Raw genomic sequence first — 20964 nt, forward strand, 5'->3', positions numbered from 1 at the left:
TCATGGATGAAATGAGTCCTGTCACGCTGGGATTTGCTTTCGGTGGGTGTAGTAGGGTGGTGAACAGGGCGGAAAGAATGGGTTAAATCTACCCTTTCTGTGCATCTCTGAAAATCAAGGACCAAAAGTAAGTTAAAGTAGGTATAAACTCCCCAAGATGGCAACTGCAGAGTCTCTGACAAAGCCCCACATTTAAAGTGAACCTACGTTAGTCAACCAAAACAAAAGCTACGACTGTTTCATAAAATAAGCTCCACAGAAATGAATGGACTTCAGTATGCAAACTCCATACTGGCAAATCACAGCGAAAGCCAAACAAACTGAACACTGAAATCAATGCGCGCTGCTGCCCCCTCCCCCAGTCTCCAGCCCACCCTTAGCACATCCTATGAGCTCGCTGTCGGGGGCAGCTGGATGTTTCCGATGGATTGTGATTGGCTGAGCCATGAAGGTGAAGAGAGAAGTAAGCAAACTTCGGCTTACCAAGGTTTGGTTCTTAGTTTCAGAAGCGTTAAAGTGTGGCTCTGTTAAAGAAAAGTTACTTCGTAAAAATGACACCTCACTGGGAATCTTAAGCGCTTGTTCTACGCCCATGTGCAGCAGCTACGGTTCTGAATGAACGCCCACGTGGGAACCTCTCCCTCTTCCTCCAGCTTTTCCACAAGGCACAAGCCACTACGGGCCATGATTGGCTTCCAAAACAAAACCCAAGATAGTTTTTCTTTTCTTTCAATTGGAATAAAAAAATATTTTTTTTGGTGTATCATTTAATAAGGTTGTTTCTGCTTTTCTAGCTTCAACAATGAGGATTTTATATAAGTATGCTTAATGTTCTGTTCTCACAGATCAAGTGCAAATGCAAACCACCATTGACCTTGAATGATTTCTTTTCTAGGAGAAACTGGCAAAAAAGTCACTTCATCACATGGCAGTAGTTGCTACATCTACCACGCATTCTTACGGCATCCATCTGTGTGTCTGTAAGGAGACATTAAAAGCTGCCATTCAGTAGCATCCACAATGGCTCCTAACATTGGAAGTAAGGGCAGGGTCATGTGGAGTTGGAAGACGGCTGGTTCTTAAGCAGTCATCCTCTTTGGGAGAGGAGGGAAGGAGGGAGGGCCGTGCACCTTATACGTAACAGGTAGGCAACTTTTAAAGTCAAAATTGTGTAAGTCATACTCATTCAGCCTGAAGCTCTTTCAAAGTGTCATTTTGACAAAGTGACTTTTAAGGAATAAATAACATGCCTTTGTTATGTGAATGAGGACAGAACCCAACCATGAAAGTCTCAGACACGTCATGCCAGATGTCAATGTGGATGACCATGTAGGCCTTGGGTCCCTGCACTGCTGAGGCAACTGTGGCTCTGGGGACAGTTAATCCAGGTCTGTAGCTACAGATCCAAACCCTCTTACAAAGTAAGGGACTTTCAGTTTCTTAAAGGGGTAGGAGGTATGTTTAAAACAACAAGCCCCTGGTCAGTTCTCTGTGGAGACATGGTGTACATCAGGAAACTGACTCACAATGTCCCTAAGTCCTGTGATCTCAGATGCCACCACAATGGCAGCATTACAGAAAGGGAATCTGCTGAAAGGGACTGCTCCTATGAACAGGGAAACGACTTACATCCTCTTTCCAAGGTGTCAGATAGTCTGGGAGGTGACCATGTGCAGGTCATAGTAACTAGGCGTGTGAGCTGTGGCCGTGACAGGCCTGATGCCATGAGTGTGTTTTGTGCTAGGCTGGGTTAGCACACAGCATAGGCATTACTGAATTCTTAAAGTATTCTAACCATCTACCCCCTTTCTCCCCACCAAATGTATCTGAAGCTACTCAACTTAATTTCATAGGAGCTGCCACCGAAGCAGTGTGACCAGAGAGAAGGCAGGCTTCTAACCATGGCCATTTTTTAAAAGTCAGATCTTATAACGGTGGAATATAAGAAGTGGGCCCAGATTATATAGTTCAAGATCGAATCTGTGTACTTGAAGACATTATATCTCCTTGGAAGTGCATGACTGGGGAGGGGGTGAGAGGGGATGGAATGAAAACGTAGTGCTACTATTATTATGAAGAGGGGGTTCAATACAAGCCCAGTCCAGAGACAGAAATTCACCCCAATATATTTCTCCAAGCACACAGCCTCAGCTCTATACGCTAAAACAGAAACTGTCCCGGGGGAGGGATGGCCACTTGTGCCCGTGAAACCGTCTCTTGAAACTGTGAAGTTAACCTATCTGGACAACACATGAGCAGCTAGGTCTCCTTTTCAGGCTTTTGGCCCCGTTTGACAAGATAATGCATGGGTAAGGAGAAGCAAACACTGACTGTGATATGCACTTATTCACAGCTCCTGGATCACATGTAAGAATGTATATACTTTCAGGAAAAAAAATCTATACTGATCGTTTTGACTTTGGGGGAAAATTAAAGCAGCATTCCTATTTTACTAAGTGGCTTCTACTGAGCTCCTCAGCTACTAAGATACGGCTGCTACTCAGACCCACACCCCACAGCTAACATCTTACCCTACAGTACCCTTGGATGGCTCTAAGACACCTGGGACAGCATTTTCTGGGCAAGAGGCATTTGGGGTATTTGCATTTAAAAGCAAAAGTACATGGTGTCAAAATCCAGATGTGGGTTTTACAGTGATCAAGGGTGTGGGAAACGGCCATGGAATTTGTAATTGTTACCCACAGGCAGACGATACTTCAGCGTTGTAACCGCTTATTATTTCTAACCGCATTGACCAACAAAGCCCTAGGTAAGCTTCCAAAGACAAAAACACAAGTCCCCAAGTACATGAGCCCGCCTCAGCTGCAATATGAGGTCGCCGTTAAGAAACTCTGATCTCATATTCTTACAGACTCTCTCCATGCTAGAGAACTATGATTTAAAACATTGGCTGGACAACTGAATCTGAGGTTCGATGGGTGATTAATTGGCCTGCAGCATTAATTACCCAAGGCACCCTCGCAGTGCTAGACAATGTCGTCTATGCAACACTGGGTGGCAGTGAAAGACTAGCCAGCAGTCACAGAAACGGTGGGCGAGACCCAGCTTCAACAGAGAAGCAAGAGGTTCCTAGTCAAATATTGGAATGAACTTACTACATAGTTGAGCAGCGGAAATACTCAGCATGTACAATATACACTGAACTCTTACTACGTTCCTCTCCTCAGAACCCAGGCTAAGGACCGGAGCCTTACCTGACATACTGGAACGCCCTTGTCTGAGACCCGGAACCATACACCTAGAAGGAAACCAAGAGTTAGACCTGGGAGAGACACACTGACACTAGTAGTGGAGCTCCTTGGAATTCTGTGGGTCTGACTTCAGAATCAATCCTTGACAAGGCACTGACAGGCTTCCGTCTTGAGGTTCACGAACCCTCTCTGCCTGATACATGTGACTATGATCCTTAGTAAAGAAGCTTCTCATTGCAGCCACAGAACCATCACAGAAAACCACGACTGGTCAAAATACAGAGAACTGAAGAGATGCTCAGCCTCAACAGATGCGTTTACAACACAACTCCTGAACCCAAGGCTCTAGGAACATATGAAAAAGGGCGTGGAAAGATTTTGAGAGCCAGGGGAACAGGAAACCTGCTATGGTATTGAATGGTGTCTCCTGGAGATGACTAGGAAGACACAACCACAATACTGCAACGATATGGCTGATAAACAAGACTCAAACAATGACACACTAATAAACACATTAACGAGACCTCAATCCTAGAAAAAGAACTATAGGCAACTAACAACTACCGAGAGAGGGAAAATCAATCTTCCCCAGGAATGGACCCCTTAGCTTGTTATCCAACACCAAGTGTTGAAATCATATGCACATAAGCCACACTGAATGGGCTCAGCAGGTGTTAGGCTTCTGTGTTTGTGTTGCGACAATAATAATCAAAGGAAATGAGGCCATCAATCTGAAAGGGGGGAAAATGGGAAGTGTTGGAAGTAAAGGACACAGGAGGGGCTGAGGAAAGGGGAGGGGGAGGAAACGAGGCAATTATATTTTAATCAAAACAAATTAAGGAAAACGAAAACATCTCAAACTATATCTCACACTCTGTACTTCAGCACTGATACTTAACATGAGCATGTGCAGCTATATCAAGTTTTTCCTCAGAAGACAGAATTCAAGAACTGGCTTCTTGAATTAGGGTTTGTAGGATCTATGTAAAACTTGGGGGCTGTGATCCTGGAGTCTAGTTGTATAGCATACACTAATGTGAACAATATTTAGTGGGGGCTACACACATACATGTACACACAACAACTGTGAACAATATTCAGTGGGGGAGCTCTACACACACACACACACACACACGCACACACACGAACAACATTCAGTGGGGGCTCTCCACCCTGGATGCATTACAAATGATAGACTTCTGCCTAATAGATCAGTAAACTACGAGGCAGGCTTCTTCATAGCTGTATAGCTGGCTCCTCAGGAATTCCAAGTAATAGGATTCAGAGGTACAGGTTTGGAACACCCGAAGTCCCACTGAGCCAAGAACTGAGTTAAGGGTCCTCAATGTTCATAAAACGTCCAGGAAGACAGAACTCAGCAGTTAAATATCAATTAACAATGGGAACCAGGTGGTCCTAGCTGGTGGGATAAACTATTTCTTGTGTGGCTACCAACCTTTCCTATCTGACTGCGTCTGTACAGTTGTATTCCTATTGCCCCGAAAGTAATGCCTGAGCACCAGCCACAGCTGGATTGAGATTCTGTGGGGGAGACAAGTTTTATAATCCTCAAGCTCCTGCAGACTCTGAGGTGCAGCCCAGGCTCAGAACTACTTAGCAAACATCCGGAGGCTTCCCAAATCCCAGGCTTACGAAAACATATGTTTCACTTCTGATCTGCAAGATCTTGGGAGCCAAGCCTGAAAATTCACCTTTCTGAGACTTCTGATGTGTGGTACTGATGTTCCTGGGTTCACAATCTGAGAACCTTTGCACTAAAGGACATGAATATTTACAAAAATTCCATAATGACAGAAATGAAGCTACAATACCACTGTGATGATGTTTGTCTTGATTTTTACATATTGAATAATGGATACAAGAAAATGCTGTCCCAAGCATCTTAGGGTCATCCAGGGGCACTGTAGGGTGAGGTGGTAGCTATAAGGACACGGGCTGCATAGATCTGAGCAGCCCTCCATCCTGTCTCAGTAGGAAGAACTATGGAGCTTTTTTTCTGCTTAAGTGAGGGGTCTGGTAGAAATACCCCAGAAAAAAAAATGAAAATTGTACTTAAAAAATCCAAAAGTTCTAAGAACCACTGTAGATTTTTCTGGAAAGTAAAGAATAGTTGATCTGTCTAGACTGTCAAGCTGTAACATGCCACATTCAGAGATCTGGGCTTTCAGCTTCTGCTCAGGAATGGAGGGCAGGTGAGGAAAGGGAGAACAGCACTGTGTATGGAGTGGTCTGCTGACAGGATACAAAAGCCACAGGATCAAATCTCAGCAAAGGCGCACCCAGGACAGGATCTCAAGAAGCACTGATTCGGGGTGAGCGTGCCCTTCTGGCTCACTGTCACGCCTGCCTGGGGATTGGAGGTTACCCCATGTCTACAGGCCAGGTAGAGAGGATGCTTAGCCACACTCATGAGTCTGTACAGTCCCGCACTCTGGCTTCACTTCACAGGATGAGAGAGAGTCAAGGAGATTCTGGGGACGCAGTGCTGTCTGTGTTCAGGTCACAGGAGTATTGTGACCCAGGAGTCACCAAGATGTTTAGCGAGCAGGGGTGACAAGAAGCGCAAAGGGAGCTGTCACAGCACTGTCCTCTGCCAGGTGCACTAGGTACTTTAGCTAGGTACTTTAGCTACGACAGCCTCTGATGAACAAGCTCCAGAGTCTCCAGAACGTCTAGGGCCAGCGGGCACTTCTCGTAGAACTGTGTTAACAAAAGCTCTGCTTAGTGAACCCAACCCTCATAGCTGCCTGGATTTCTCATCTCTCTCCAATTTCTCAAGCCGTGAGGCCACCTGGCCTCCCTCAGCAAGACTCCTCTGATGAATTCCCCTCCCGAAATGCTTCCTCCTCTTCCTTTTTTCTCTCCACAGACTCACTCTGCTCTTGGCTGGGATTCCTGCTTGCTCTCTCGGCTAAGGCTGCGTTTGGTCTCCAGCATCTCTCCCCACTCTACCCCGCTGACCTCTGCCAGAACCACCTGTCAAGGGAGGAAACGCTTTCTCAATCCAAGAGAAAAGCACCGGCAGTGCATCAGGTTCTTGATGGGCACATATTCTGTGAAACAACAACAACAAAAACAACGGAAAACCACAAAACACTCTAAACGGCTCCTCAGGCCTTCTGCCTGGGTGGCTAGGAAAGAAGGAAGTCTGGCAGGCTCCGGATTAATGGCATTCGGATGGCGCCAGTGATCTCCCCCTGGATCTCTGGCACAGAGTCATGCCGGGCCTGAAGACAACATGAGAAATGACCTCTGCCAACAATGTGTGCATTCTTGAGGCTGCCAGAGGACTTACTTTTCTCTTTAACATGGGGCCCTTGAAGCCGCCAAGGAGCCAATAAATTGAAAAGCTATCTCTTCGAAGGCTGCTAAGAGTTTTCTCTGCAAACAGTCAGAGCTTCAGGGGTGTCTCCCTTCCCAATAGAGATCACTTGAACCCCTAATATAACTGTCCCCCAGTTTCCATGCAGATTGGCTCCAGAACACTCCACAGATATCAAAATCCAGAATGGTCAAGAAATGGTTTAATATTTGCATATAAGCTATGCACATTCTCATACAGGAAAGCAACATCTGTCTGCGTTATCACAGGCACCACACTTTCTAACATTTCCTACTGCAGCTGGCTGAATCTACAGCTGGAAACCTGTGGAGAGAAGCCAGGTGCAGCAAGAGGGGAGCTGAAAGGCAGGTTCACCTGGCAGTTAAAGCTGCAACTGCTGGCTTCTGTGGCTAACCACTGAGCCACTTCTTACTCGCTACGGCAGAGGGCTGTCACCACTTACCTGGTCATTAATTCAATCATCACTTGCCTCACACTACCTGCTGGGGCCAGGGACACAGCTGGACACGGAGGGGACAAAGGGCCTGGTTTCCAGAGCTAATGCTGTGCTAGTGCCTGGAACTGTAGTGTTTCAGGCGGCAGAGAGTGCAATGCAAAGAAACGCATGGAGACTGGAAGCCAAACGGTGCATTCGTACAGAGTACTCTGGCTGGCACCGGCTCCAGAGAATGGGGAAGAGTGCCCAGGAAACACTCTCAGAACAGGCAAGACAGTCTGAGGAGTGGGAAGTGGGGAGGGTAGGAGCAGCCATTGGAAAGGTCCGTGGCATATGCTGTTCCTGAGATGAGGGATCTTTGGGTTTGTCCTCTTCAGAAGGCTGACTCTAGGCCAGGCCAAGAGAAGACAGAACAAGGAGGGAAGTGATGCAAAGACACTATGATGGCGGTGTGGACCCAGAGCCAGGCCGCCAGGATGAGCTGCTGGAGTCCATAAATGGTATGGAAAGAGAAGCAGGTGTGACTTCAGAACCTTCATCAAGGGGCAGCAAGGAGCCACTGAGGGAGAGGAGCAGAATGGGCTTGGCCTGTTAGAACGCAGAGCTGAGGTCTAGAATGACATCTTTTCTGTGATGTACTTATCAAAACTCACCAACACAAACCTGCGCCTTCCAAGAACCACACTCGTTCACTCCCTGGCCTGCACTAAGAGACTAAAAAAACATTGGGGGCAGTTTAAGCAGGCCAGTGGGCACAGGTGGAGTTCAGGAGTACAGGGCGAATGCAATAGGCACCCAGGCTCGTTAGAAGGCCATTCCTGGTCTGTGTTCTACCCATTTACTTCTATTCCTTTCATTCAGGTAGCACAGATAACATGAATATGAAGAATCAACTCTGGAAACCCAAGTCCCTGAATCAAGTCACCCTTTCTTCGCTGTATGCAGCCTCTGGGCAGACCTACCGTGAGCGGCTCCCCCTGCAGCGCTTGCAGGATGAAGTTGCTGACCACCCGCCCATCATTCATGTGCATTCGTGGCCCGAAGGTGTTGAAGATCCTCGCCACCCGCACTTCCACACCTTCCTGGAACAGAGAGAAAGGACGTGAGGCACGCGCATCCGCAGTGGGCAGTGCTCATACATATCCAGTGCCCTGCATGGATGGAGAACAAAGACTAGACCTCTTCTGTTCTGATTCTCTCATGTGCTCATCACAAAGCAACTGGGAGCTGCAGAGCTACATCACAGCCAAAACTGCCTCAGATTCACTGCGGGAAGGCCAGGAGGATGGGGAAGCTACGAGACGGTTGTGTAAGGGTAAACTGTTTTTATAAACTGTTCTCCAACAGGTACCTATTTTCCGTGGAGGGGGGTTCATGCCCTAAAATTTATTAGCGAATTTCTGTCTATGAAGCCGATGACAGTAAGCAGACATATGTTTATTATGCACTTCAAGTTACAGTCATGGTGCATGCCAAATGTCTGGGTTAAGATGGTAATGGCATTAAATTACACCATGCAGGCTAGTCTGTGGTTTTGGGAATCCACCATAGATAGATCTTAGCGCCTATCCCCTGAGGATGGCAGGGATGATGAAATAACGAGGGGAGGAAAAGGAAAAGCAGGGATGCTGCTCTCGTCAGAGGATAACTCAAAAGTGTCCACTTGCATTTAGCTGACGAGAAAGAGGGTGATCAGAATATGGCATTATTCTCTGAAGAGACTGGAAAACCTCAGCGATATTACAACACTCAAACAGGCATTCCCAGCAGAGGGGAGCTCAAGTCAGATGCTCTTGCCCTCTTGATCTCCTTTCTCGGGAACGAGCAACCAGAGCATGGCCTTATGAACTGACCTCTACAAACAGTTACTGCTCAACACATAAACAGGCAGCCCTGCTGATTTTTCTGTCTGAACCTTAAGCCATTAGGCAAGCTAACTGGAATCAGCTAAAGATTCTTAAGAGCTCACATGAAGCACTGAAGCGGTTGTAGCCACTGTTGTTACTCCCTCTGCACAGCAGCCTCATGGTGGGTGGGGGAAACTAAACTGAATGCTGGGAGAAAGAAGGAGGAACGAAGAAGAAGCCATGGAGCCACCACCAGAGACAGACATGGGGAGCCTTGCCGGTAGGCCACAAGCCTCATGGTAAAATATAAAATAATAGAAATGGGTTAAATTATTATGTAAGAGTTAGGCAATAAGAAGCTAGAGCTAATGGGGCAAGCAGTGATTTAAATAATATAGTTTCTGTGTTATTATTTCGGGGCTGAGTAGCCAAGAACCAACAAGCGGCCTCCCTCCAACAGACTACTAAATTAACAAGTAGACCCTCTTATAGTCGCTATGCATCAGGTTATACTGACACCACTGCAAAGTCAGGAGGGAGTGGGTACCACACTGCAAATGCCTATGTGGGGTGGCAGGATGTGGCCAGTGGGCACCCTGGGAACAAGGCCAGAGCCAGCAAACACAGCAAGTCCTCTAGGGAGAGTTTTATCCATGGAACACTGGGCTTGTTTGGCTGCTTATTTTCTTTCAATTTAAGTGTAATATACATAGCAACTAGTATGCTAATGCCAAATGAAAGCCATGCCCTCAAGGTTACTGCCCCAGACGACTTCTGACTTCAAGTTCTCCTTCTGCTCTGTTGGTCCATGGTTCTATGAATGGCGGCCTGTTATGCAGACCCAGCTGAGAGAGTGGGTGGGCCATGACTTCAGAAGCAGACTCACAGAGGGCTAGGAGGGCAAATGTACCCTGAGCCCTGACCACAGCCCCAGGGCGAGCCCCCACATTATAAAATCTCCATCCCACAGGCACACAGAAAACTAGTTCCTCCCTGACAAGTTCAAACTATTCATGAAGGACACTCTGCTCTGTCCTTTGATCTCCATAAAACATGTGCAGTGAAATAGAACTTTACACTGAATCTATTAGGTAGTTCACTAACTATGAGAATCATGGAAAACAACCTTTAAGAAAATGCAGCATGCCCTCTGCTGCTCTGCCCAACGCTACAGGGCAAAGCCACAAGCCCACATCAGAGGCCAGAGGTAAGAAGTGAGTGCCCAGCCATCTCCAACTCGTGATACAGTACAGTCAGCAAGGGAACCTTGGCCTCTTGGTCTGTGTGTGGGATGAAACAGCCATGATGGAAGCGTCCAGTGTAACAAAGAATAATAAGGCGGGTGGGAGAGGGAGGTGAAACAGAAACTCCCCTGGAGGTCCACAGTAAAGCACCCAGGAATTCCATTCTACACTTAAGAGACGATGAGACGATGATTTAAAAATTCTACCGAGGCTAGCGAGGTGGCTCAGAGGGTGAAGTGCATGCTGTGCAAAGATGGAGGTCAGCGCCCCAGACCCAACATCAAAACCCGATGGGCAAGGCAGCCACCATAACACACTGGGAGGAAACAGGATTCCTGGAGCAAGCTGGCTAGCAAGGCCAGGTGATCTGCAAGTTCCTGAGACCTCCACAAAAGTGCTCCTGAATGCAAATGTACATGTGCCCCCATACATGAACATAAATACACATACATAATAAGTATTAAAAATTAAATAAATAAAGATTAAAAATAAACCACACCAACTCTGAGGCCTTTGTAAAAGAGGCAGCTGTTAGTTGCTGATGGGGTAAAATGACACTAGGGACACATGCTGTTCCCAGCCCTCTCAGAGTACCGCAAACAAGTTCATCTCATTTTGGAAATGGGGAGCTATGCAGAAAGGTTGGCAGTGCTATTCATCTGTAACGGTGGATACCAAGCCTGTCCAACACTGGCTGGTGTCGTTGGCCCTGCGGTTGACCCTGCACAGAGAGTGCCTCACACGTGTCTAGAGCATCAGTGTGAGTCTCGACCAATACCTGCTTCATGTAGGCATAGCACATGGTCTCCGCAACACGTTTGCCCTCGTCGTAGCAGGCCCGGGGCCCTATGGGATTCACGTGGCCCCAGTAGTCCTCACTCTGAGGGTGGACCTCAGGATCTATGAGAAAGCACGAGACAATAAGACTTCACTTTTCCTCCCCCACGCAGCTCCCATCTCATGTCTAGGAACAATGTCTATTTATGATGGGCCTAGGAAACCATTTACATCAGAGAGACATGCTTGAGGGAAGCTGTGCTGTGACCCCGTCCTCAGTTCCAGGCCCTCTGGCATCTCTCTGCTTCAGTAGTCAGGACAGCAGCCCACTCATGAAAAAGCAGAGGGTCAGGGTTTCTGATTTTGTTGTCCCTCTATTCCCTAAATTATGTTAATTCCCTAAGTTATGTTTGACGTTTGGATGGTGATACAAACTGTGGAAGACACAGGGCAGGGTCTTCTGAGGATGCAGTGAGAATAAAGCGGACACTCACAGGAAGGGTCTAAAACAGCCTTTCTGTGGAGCGTGATGGTTTTCACACTGTTCCTGCCCAACAAATCTGAGGCCCGTGACAAAGACGATCCTGGGGCCCTGTGCAGGGCAGGTACTGGGCCAACGGATCCACAGGCAAACAATACTTTAAGATGTATCCAAGGAATAAACTATTTAAAATAATCAAATAACAAACCCTTTAACTCCTGTATTTGTAGAATATGAATTATTATCTACTTTAACTAGTGCACCAAGACCTTCCCACATATATATGTGCATCCAACCATGCTATAAAATGCTACAAATCTCTCCCAAGAAATATAGACAAAGCCATAAGCAACTCTGTGTTATAAATCCATAGCTGATTTATTTTGCACATGGCTTGATCCTAGACTTGTCAGGAAAAGGGAGAGGAAAACAATGTATGGGTGAACCCTCGGCACATGGACCTGAGTCAGCTAAGCCTTCAGAAGGCAGCTTTGAGTCTGTAATCTTGTAAGGTGCAGAGCTAGGCTTGAGTCTTGAGGGATAATTCCCCCAGCAAGAGGCAAGTTACATATGAGAGAAGAGGTCTAAGGCAAAGACTCCCTAAACAAGAAAACTAATGACTTACATCCATAAAGAGGTGACCAAGATCACTCTTTCTCCTGGCTTCGGACAGGCCAGATCCCAGAGGGTGTGCCCAGACATTTCTGGCACAGGAGGAAGCTGGGCATAGTCATTTGGGCTTGGCATCATTGCCCAGGGCGTCAAGTTTCTCAAAAAGCTCCTTCACAAAATCACTTCAGAAAACTGTGGGGGCGGGGACGGGGGTGGGGGCAGTGGGCATTAAGGGCCTGGAAGGTGACTCAGTAAAGTAAACAGAAAAAGGCTGGGCGTAGCAGTACCCACCTTGTAATCTCAGCATTGAGGAGGCAGAGTCGGGTAGATTTCTGGGGTCTGCTGGCCAGGCACCCTACCCTACTTGGTGAGCTCTACTCTAGGTGATAAACACTTAGGAACCAGACTCCAGAGTATTCTCTGCCCTTCACAAATGCATGTGCACCTACATGCACATGGAATACCTAGATGTGATCATACTCCTATCATGTGTATGTGAGCATGTATGTACCCGAAGGTTTAATAAAGTGATTCTTTGCCAGGTGTGGTAGCGAGCACCTATCATTCTGGCACAAGTTGAAGTCAACCTAGGCTACATAGCACACTGGAGCCCAACTGTTTCAAAAGACAAAGCAGAATGAGGGAAAGTTTTCTGACCTTTGCCCTCCTCATCCCCATTCTGTGAGGCTGCCAGCATAGGCAGATGCTCCACTCACAGCACCGGTGGAGAAAGTGCCAAACCACAGGAACCACATTTCCTAAGACTCCCAAAACACAGCTCTTATCAAATATGCAGTAAATGCTGGTGAGGAAGGCAGGGTGTCCCTTGTGCCTTTTAGACAGAGATGGGCAGGGGCTAGGGCACCTACTTTGTCCTTTAATTGCCCAGAACCTCAAAGAAAAGGAGGATGTGCTACCCTTCCACGGCAGCCAGAATTACTCTCTGTGGAATTTCCCTACGGCTATATGGTTGCTCAACCTGGCAAAGTTACTTCAAAAGTGGTCTCTTTCAACTTTACACCTTAACATCCTCATTTCCCTTGTTCAGAAGAATAATGTAAAAAGAAAAAAATACACCAGGTCAGGGTCAGGGGCCCCATTGTTCCAGGTGGAGGGTCTTCCACACCCTGTAGCCACCTAGTTTTGGACTGTGTAGGAACCAACATGAATTGAAAATCCAGCCCCCTTCCAGTTCCTGACCCAAGTTCCTGGGTGTTGAAGCTCCAGAGAGACCACGAAGGTGGTGGCGAGGTAACATGTGACCTGGCGTTTACTGGCACGATCCAAGTTCCCGAGTGTTGAAACTCTGGAGAGACTGTGAAGGTAGTGGGCAGGTAAAATGTGGCCTGGCAATTATTGGCACTAAATGTTCTTTCAGTGATCTTTCTGTAACAGGTGAGACAATGAGCAAGTGTGCATCACCAGCTCTCAGGTTACCCTGCAGGTGGTTGGTGGCTGGCCAGGCAGCACTCACTGCTCTCACTGAAGAATAATGTGCCAGCAACAATGAAGAGCGATTTCATGTTGGTGATCTCTGACATGTTTTCAGAGCAGAATGGAGAAAATCCACCTCCTCATCATTGGACAGCTCACCTGACCCAGGCCTCACAGAGGAGGCACCAAAGAGAGGCTGTGTCGACAGGTTGAGCCTTCTAAATAGAATCCTGGACTCTGATTACATCCTACCTAGGATAGGACGCAAACAGCCCCATGGGTCAGTGGGCATCTTTTAGGGGCCCCACCACTCACCTCCATATACCTCAGATGTGGAGGCCAGGAGCAGACGGGCACCCACGCGTTTGGCCAGTCCTGCAGAAAGTGTACACACCATCAGAGAAACTGTCAGCTTACACGGGCACTTACATTTGTGTGTGCGTATGTGTGTGTGGGGGGGGCAATTTAAACAATATTTTCGTCCTGCAGGTGCTGAGTCTCCCCCAGCTTACCTACTCCTAGTCCATCTGCTGTGGAGCCACAAGGAAAACTAAACAAAAACAAAAAATAGTAACAAGAAAAATGTAAACGGACCTTAAAAAAAAAAAACAGCATTTAGGTGGAAAGTGGGAGTTCCAAGCAGGGCCAGATCTAGACCGCTGAGCACAGTGTGGCCCCAGGAGCTTCACACAGATGGTCTATGCTCCAACAGCGCTACAGGAAGAGCACTGCACTTGATTTGCCTTGACCATCTATCTCTGCTGGGCTTCGGGCCTTCCTGAAACTGTAGTTGATATACCCAGTGAGGATCCACTGGGGAAAAGCAATTTTTCCTTTGCAAGCAGATGCCAGCCGGAGAAAGCCTCTTTGTTAGGAGTGGGAGCGCAGGCGCATCTACTGTGCCCTCTCAGTGCTGGGAAGCTGTCTATCTGTGCAGGTCCTGTATGTGCTGCCACAGCCTCTCTGAGTTCACATGTACATCAGTCCTCTAGTGTCTGGAAGACTGTTTCCTCTGAATCATCTTTTGTGGCTACCCTATATTTTACTAAGTGACCAGCCTGGCAGGCTACATAGCAAGACAGGATGCTTCTCATCCTACTCCCCAAATGGCATACCTACTACCTCTTCTGCGTACCCCACCTGGGCAACTACCTGCATCCTTCTGCTGTCTTCCAGGCTCCATACACAGACATGTTTTAGAATGGAGCCACCACAACCCCAAGTCCTGCCCCAAAGCTACACTCAGCACCCACGGACAAGAACCAGACAATCACCAAGTGTGGGGTCAAGCAAACATGGAGAGTCCTCCGAACTTTTCCAGACTCCCAACATAGAGGGGAAAGCCCATCACCTTCTCTTAACCCTGCGGCTTCCTACCCTCAGGCTGAGGTGAAAAGAGCTACAGTAACAATGAATCTTCTATCGGAATACTGTGAAGAAAAAGAAATATGTACTGGCTTTACTGGTAAAGCAAACTACACAGGGTTCAAGCGCTGTCTCCACACGGAAAAGGGACGAAGTTACAGGATTTCGTACAATCTAAGTTTGAGCAATCAAAGGGGTCTTGGAATATATGTTATGGATGGAAGTCTTGCTACTGTGTACATTTGGAATTGCTTAAAATAACCCCAGAAAGAGAGAGAGAAAAAGACAGCTTACTGACCCAACATGTTTAGCGTTCCGATTGTATTAGTCTTGAGTGTCTTGATGGGGTTGTACATGTAGTTTGGAGGGGAGGCTGGAGATGCCAAATGGTAAATCTGGTCAACTAAAGAGGCAAAAGAGAAGTGTATTATTTCCAAGAAAAATGACTTTGTTTCTAAATCAGAAACTCTTGGGCACTATAGTATAAACGGACAGCGCCAGTTTTTCTTGTGCTGAAATCCTCCTTGCTAATATATTGTTTCCTATAGATACCAATTACATCCTTAATAACTTCAAACAAAGCAAACACTAATAATAATCACAAATTTATCTTAGAATAATTCTTTAGTATATGCATAATTGCAGCATTTATTGAAGATGAAAACAAATCTACACTAAGGGGATGGATGTTTTTTACTTTTACATAAAGAATATAATCTTGGTTGAACATTGCTACCGCAGGGCTTAAGCACCTTAATGCTTTTTCAGAGCTGATGGAGATTCCCACGTCAGAATCATCCACGCTGAGAGCATCACTTCCTGTAAGTGTGCAGTTCAAACAGCAGAGTGTGCTCAGGACGGTTCAGAAAACTTTGGAAACTCTGGCTATTTCCAAGTTAGCAACCCAGATAGCATTTTTAAAAATCAAACTCCGTAACATAAACACAGTTCCTAAGACACAACAGTCTCAAATCTGAGCACAGCACCGCAGGAAATGCATTGTGCATGCAGTGCAATGTGCAAGCTATGTGTTCAGTTCAAGGCTACAGTGAGGATGCACAATGAAACATGGGCGAGTACTGCCAGACATGCCTGAGTCATTACAAATTTGACGTTTCATTTGTTTGTTTTCCATTTTTTTTTTTTTTTTTTGACAGAGTCTCACATAGTCAGGACCCTGCCTTGCCTCTAATTCCCAAGTGCCTGGATTCCCAGTGTGTCCCTCAGCTACATAACAAGCTTAAGTCAGTCTGGGCTACATAAGACCCTGTCCAAAGAGGGCAGAGCCAGGGAAACCAAGAGGGAAAGTGCCTCTTGTGAGCCCACTGCACCTCTCTGACCTCAAACAGAAGCCATGAAGCTCTAACCCCCCTCCTGTCCATCACTTTAGTCCAGCAAGGCTCACCCTGATGCCATCATGTACGGGAAACTTCCTGCTGCCCTACTCAGAAATAATTCCTCTTGGGCTGGTCACTCGTTAGCTGATTTATCTGCTGCTAGCACGTGAACTGATCTATCTGCCCAGCAAACTACAAGCTACTTGGGCACTGTTTTTCCACCTCCACTCAGACAGGACCACAGACCACAAATGTAGAGTCTCACGGCCACTGCAGTGATCAGCACAATCTCTTGCTGACCTGGAAACAGTCAATGGGAAGGAAACAAATAGCTGTCCACAGTGCCTGAGCCCCGGCCCTTGGGAGCAGCACCGAGAAGAGAGTAGTGAACGAGATATGAACTAGGTCTTTCCCACTCCCTCCCCACTTAGAGCTAGGCTATCTGGTTTGCTTTACAGCCATCTGACAGGTTGGCCCTCCGATTTCCCTGGAAAGATGAGGGATGTCCTGCACAGTTACATCAGGAACTCTTCTGAAACAGGACTTGGGTGCAGTGGCCCAGTTAAGGAGAACCTGGACACTGCATGAACATCCAGGTTCTACAGAGCCTGTTTCCTTGTATGCCCGTGTTCTGCCTGAAACACTGCCCGCAATACCCCTGCTCCTGTCCTAAAAAGGACATTGCATGGACTGTTGACTTAATTAATCTGCTGAGGAATTATGAAGAGGAAAGGAAACTTTAGAGTAGGGGCAAACAAGTTCAAAGGTTATATGCCTCGAGCAATATTCATAACTGACTCTGGAATGTAAATAAAGCTACAAAGTTAACAGCGCTCACCATCCAGAGAAAAAGCCTGACAACATGTCAGCCGTGAGTTCAAAGCACAGTAGAATGAGTCTAACACTCAGGCTGGAAGTGGGAGTGGCCTGCCGACTCATCCACTGCCCCCGCTGCTCTATGGCATCTCTGGATGCAGGCTGCCAGTGCTGCTGCCCTGATCCTTTTTCATTTACAAGGCTATGGGCTGTGATCTTAGCTAGAAAAAGAAATCTAAAGAAAAATCCCTTGAGACTTTCAGTCATCAGGCATGCTTCCCAAAGCAGGAACCTGCCTGCAGGCTGGGAAAAGTGGAGCAGGAGGGTACTGAGGCTTGCCAGGGGAGGGGGGAAAACTGGTACAAGAAGGGGGCTTCCCACATTTGCTGCAGGTGAAGAACTCCCAGAGCCATTTTCAGAAGCCACCAGAGAAATCAGGAGTTGCCTTCCTCCAGACACAGATCCCTATGCGGCCAGCTGCAGAATAACATGCTCTCCTGCTGTCCAAGGTGGCACTAAGATTCCCCTGCGATGGTGCCCGTGCTATGAACAGCACTGGTACACACCAGTTAAGGACTGCACCATGACACTGGTATCACTAGGAGTCTCTCTGGAAAATGTGCATAAAGAAAGCTTCTGTAAGATTCTCTTGGCTACAAGTCAAAGACTGCAGAAATGCAGTTAGCCCAGTTTTCACAGGATCTATATCCACAGACGAGACCAACCGTAGATCAAAGCTATCCCTAGGACTGCATCTATATTGAACACATGCAGCCTTTCCCTGCCATGATTCTACATATTGCGACTATGGTGCATATGAGACTATGGATGCACCTGCTTCTGTGTGGGACCGGAGCACCCATGGATGCTGTAGCCATGGGGATCCGGGACCGTCCTCCACAGACACTGTCTTCTCTAGGCTTTCTACAGCTGTGATAAAACACTATGACTGAAAGCAACATGAGGGGAAAGGTTTATTTCATCTTACACTTCCATATCATAGTTCATCACTGAAGGAAGTCAGGGCAGGAATTCAAGACAGTAATCTGGAGCAAGGAACTGTTACAGAGAGCATGGTAGAACTGTGCCTAACTGGATTGTTCATCTTCATGGCTTTCTCAGCTTGCTTTATTATAGCACCTAGGCCCAGGGGTGGAACTGACCACAGTGATTTGGGACTTCCAATATCAATCAAGAGAATACACCCACAGGCTTGCCCAAAGGGCAATCTAGTGGGGCATTTTCTCAGGTGAGGTTTTCTTTTCCCAAACCACTCTAACTGTGTCAAGCTGACACAATGAAGCAGCTAGCACTGGCACTCAGGGAGGACTGCTCTGGATGTGCGCCTAGCACGGGGCTAAGTAGCCCCTAGCCCCATTGGTACTACAGTATTTGCAGGGAGAAGCAGGGTTCTAGGACATGGACGAAATTTCACATTCCTCTCAGCTCCATGGAAGAGTGGGACTGGGCCTTGGTTGCTGCCAAACAGAACTCCAGGTGAAGGCTACACATGCCAAGGCCTGGCTCAGCCGGGGGCTGGGACTTTTCAGGGCTCTCTTCCTCGTGTGCCCACAATGCTGTGCATGAAGGCCTCTGTTACAAATTAAACAGACAAGACTTCTGAGACCTACCACCTCCTTCAGGATATATTTGTACTTGGGCATAAAAAGCAAAGTTGAGACATTAATTCATAATTACAGTTAACTAAAATATTCTCATGAGCACATGTCCCTAATGTTTATGTCACCAAGGATCCAAGCCCCTCCGCACACACTTTCCCAAGCCTGCTTTTCACCTGGGAGCCCATGAGAGGCAGCCCAGCATCTCTTACTCCCCCCCACCCCGTGTCTTTTCCCAGGCCTCTCCCAGCACTGAAGCGTTTGGGAAGGGGTTACTGTGACTCAGTGTAAATGAGGGTTCACTGCTGCCACGTGAACACGGGAAAAGCTGAGCTTGCCAAGGGGACAGGGTGGGGGTATTAGTGCTACCAAGCACTCTCACCCCTTCTCCCCTAGGCTCTTTCATGGATGCTGCTGCTGTCTGAGCGCTGCAGAAGTGCTGGTCTCCACATCTGTGTTTAAGCAGATGCTGGAAAACCCAAACAGAAGAGTTCCCAGCAAGGCGCAGGCTTTTTGCCTCAGGAGCCTGCACCAGAGTCCTAGGACGGCCATGACAGAAGCACAGAGAACGACTTTTGAAGTAGCTTCTGACAGCTTCAACTACCAGCGCTCTAACACCCAACAAAGCGAGGGAGACTACACTAATGCTGCAGTGGGAGAAGTGTGTCTTTGCAGAGAGATCTGGGAAGCCACATAACAGAACACCAGGTACCTGCTTAAAACAAGCAGTTTTCTATGTATGAAACAGAATAGCCCACTGAAGAAAACGAGATGCAGGGCTACACCATAGGCTGCTTTCTGAGAAAGGAGAGCATGGATTTCTACTTGTACTAGGTGATCACTAACAGACACTGCCAAGGAAAAATATCCGTAGCAGTTTCCAAGGTCCAGTTGGGACTAGAAACGTAGAAGACTGCTTATAGCCTTTATTCTTAATTTTGTACAAATGAGACCTATTTAACTTCACTGCCCACTACACCTGATTTTAGAATGGTTGGATGCAAAATTCAACAGATTCATTTCTGAAATGAAGATTCAGGGTAGTTTTCTTTAGCTTATGATTTATTTCCAAATTTCCTTTAACATATATTTTATTTTCATCACTAGGAAAGAAAGAATAATCTTTTTTTAAAAGAAAACCAACATTTATCTCTCATTTAATTCTTTATCAATTATACATAAGCAAGAAACTAAACTTACATTTAATCCAATAAACTTGTATGTCTGCTGAATGTAGATATACGAACATGAGTGTGCAGGTGTGCAAGCTGTGTAAGTGCATGCAGAGGCCAGAGTGGCCCTAGCATGTCTTCCTATACCATGCTTCATCTTACTGCCTTGAGTCAGTCTCTCACTGAACCAGGAGCATGCAGTCTGGGCTAAGCTGCCTGGCCAGTGAGCTTGGGATTCACCTGTCTCCATGCCCAATCCTAGGGGCAGAAGGGTATGACTCACACCCAGGACCTCAAGTCTGAAGAGCCAGCCATCTCCCCAGACCCAGTTAAATGGCCCCTATGTTACACAGATGAAGGTCATTCATCTTTAAGAATACAGGCTTCCCAAGTTATCTTTCTGCCCTGGACTCCTGGTTCACTTTCAGTGTAATGTCACAGCACACTTCATGGATTTTCTGGGCTGTGTTGTGCAGAATGCTATGGAAAGGGAAATAGGAAATGACTGATCTTGCTGAAGGTTGCAAGCGAACTTGTGAAGAATGTGTTTCTGCAGCTGTTGGAAGAGTGAAATGGAAATGGGTAAGGGAACAAAATTACCATAACCTGGAGGAGCTCTGGGTTGGCACCTAGGCTTTAAACTATAAAGTGGAGGAACAGCTTCAGCTTCTCAGTATTAATGACGGTCCCAGCAAAGGACTAGGGCGGCCATTTCTGTGACTCCCCTCGAGGCCAGCAGCAGTGAGTTGGTGACTGTCACAGGCTTCCAGGGCTTCTTTCTGCAGGTACCCTCCTGGCAGTTCTTCTTTCCCAGTCTCCCTGTGTGACCATTCCACTTTCTCTTGCTGCCCTTCAGGTACTCGGATGACTGGAGGGCGAGCCTAGACTGTATCTCATGGTCTGCATTACGCAGACAGTAGGTTCATGGCCTAAGGCAGCAGCAGAAAGCCTTTCAGGGGTGTCCTCCTGTGCCTGGAGCTGAGTTCTAGCAGACTTCAGAATCTCTACCGCTAAGGCTTTCCTCAGCTAACCCACAGTCACCTACAAGGAAACGGGGGTGGGTGGGGGGGTGGGTGGGGTTGGGGCGCACGGGACAGGTCATCTGATACCTGATCCACTCTGAAAGAACTACGGTCCAAGCAGGGCAGTGGTGGCACACACCTTTAATCCCAGCACTCAGGAGGCAGAGGACAGCTGATCTCAGTGAGACTGAAGTCAGACTGCTCTATAAAGTACGTTCCCGGACTG

The 20964-nt window shown here is 47.2% G+C and overlaps 1 protein-coding gene across 4 annotated transcripts in view; it reads right to left on the reverse strand.

Annotated features, from left to right (window-relative positions):
- Positions 1-20964, reverse strand: part of Uxs1 (UDP-glucuronate decarboxylase 1) — a 65667-nt gene that overhangs the window by 7473 nt on the left and 37230 nt on the right. For all 4 annotated transcript variants that reach the window (XM_057751813.1, XM_057751812.1, XM_057751816.1 and 1 more), the window contains exons 7-11: positions 15071-15175; positions 13723-13782; positions 10882-11003; positions 7975-8094; positions 3216-3259 (exon numbers count right to left, since the gene is read on the reverse strand). In XM_057751813.1, the coding sequence (XP_057607796.1) occupies positions 3216-3259; positions 7975-8094; positions 10882-11003; positions 13723-13782; positions 15071-15175 (451 nt within the window). The remainder of the gene's footprint in view (positions 1-3215; positions 3260-7974; positions 8095-10881; positions 11004-13722; positions 13783-15070; positions 15176-20964) is intronic.

This window comes from Chionomys nivalis, chromosome 19, assembly GCF_950005125.1.
Source record: "Chionomys nivalis chromosome 19, mChiNiv1.1, whole genome shotgun sequence".
Classification (NCBI taxonomy): domain Eukaryota; kingdom Metazoa; phylum Chordata; class Mammalia; order Rodentia; family Cricetidae; genus Chionomys; species Chionomys nivalis.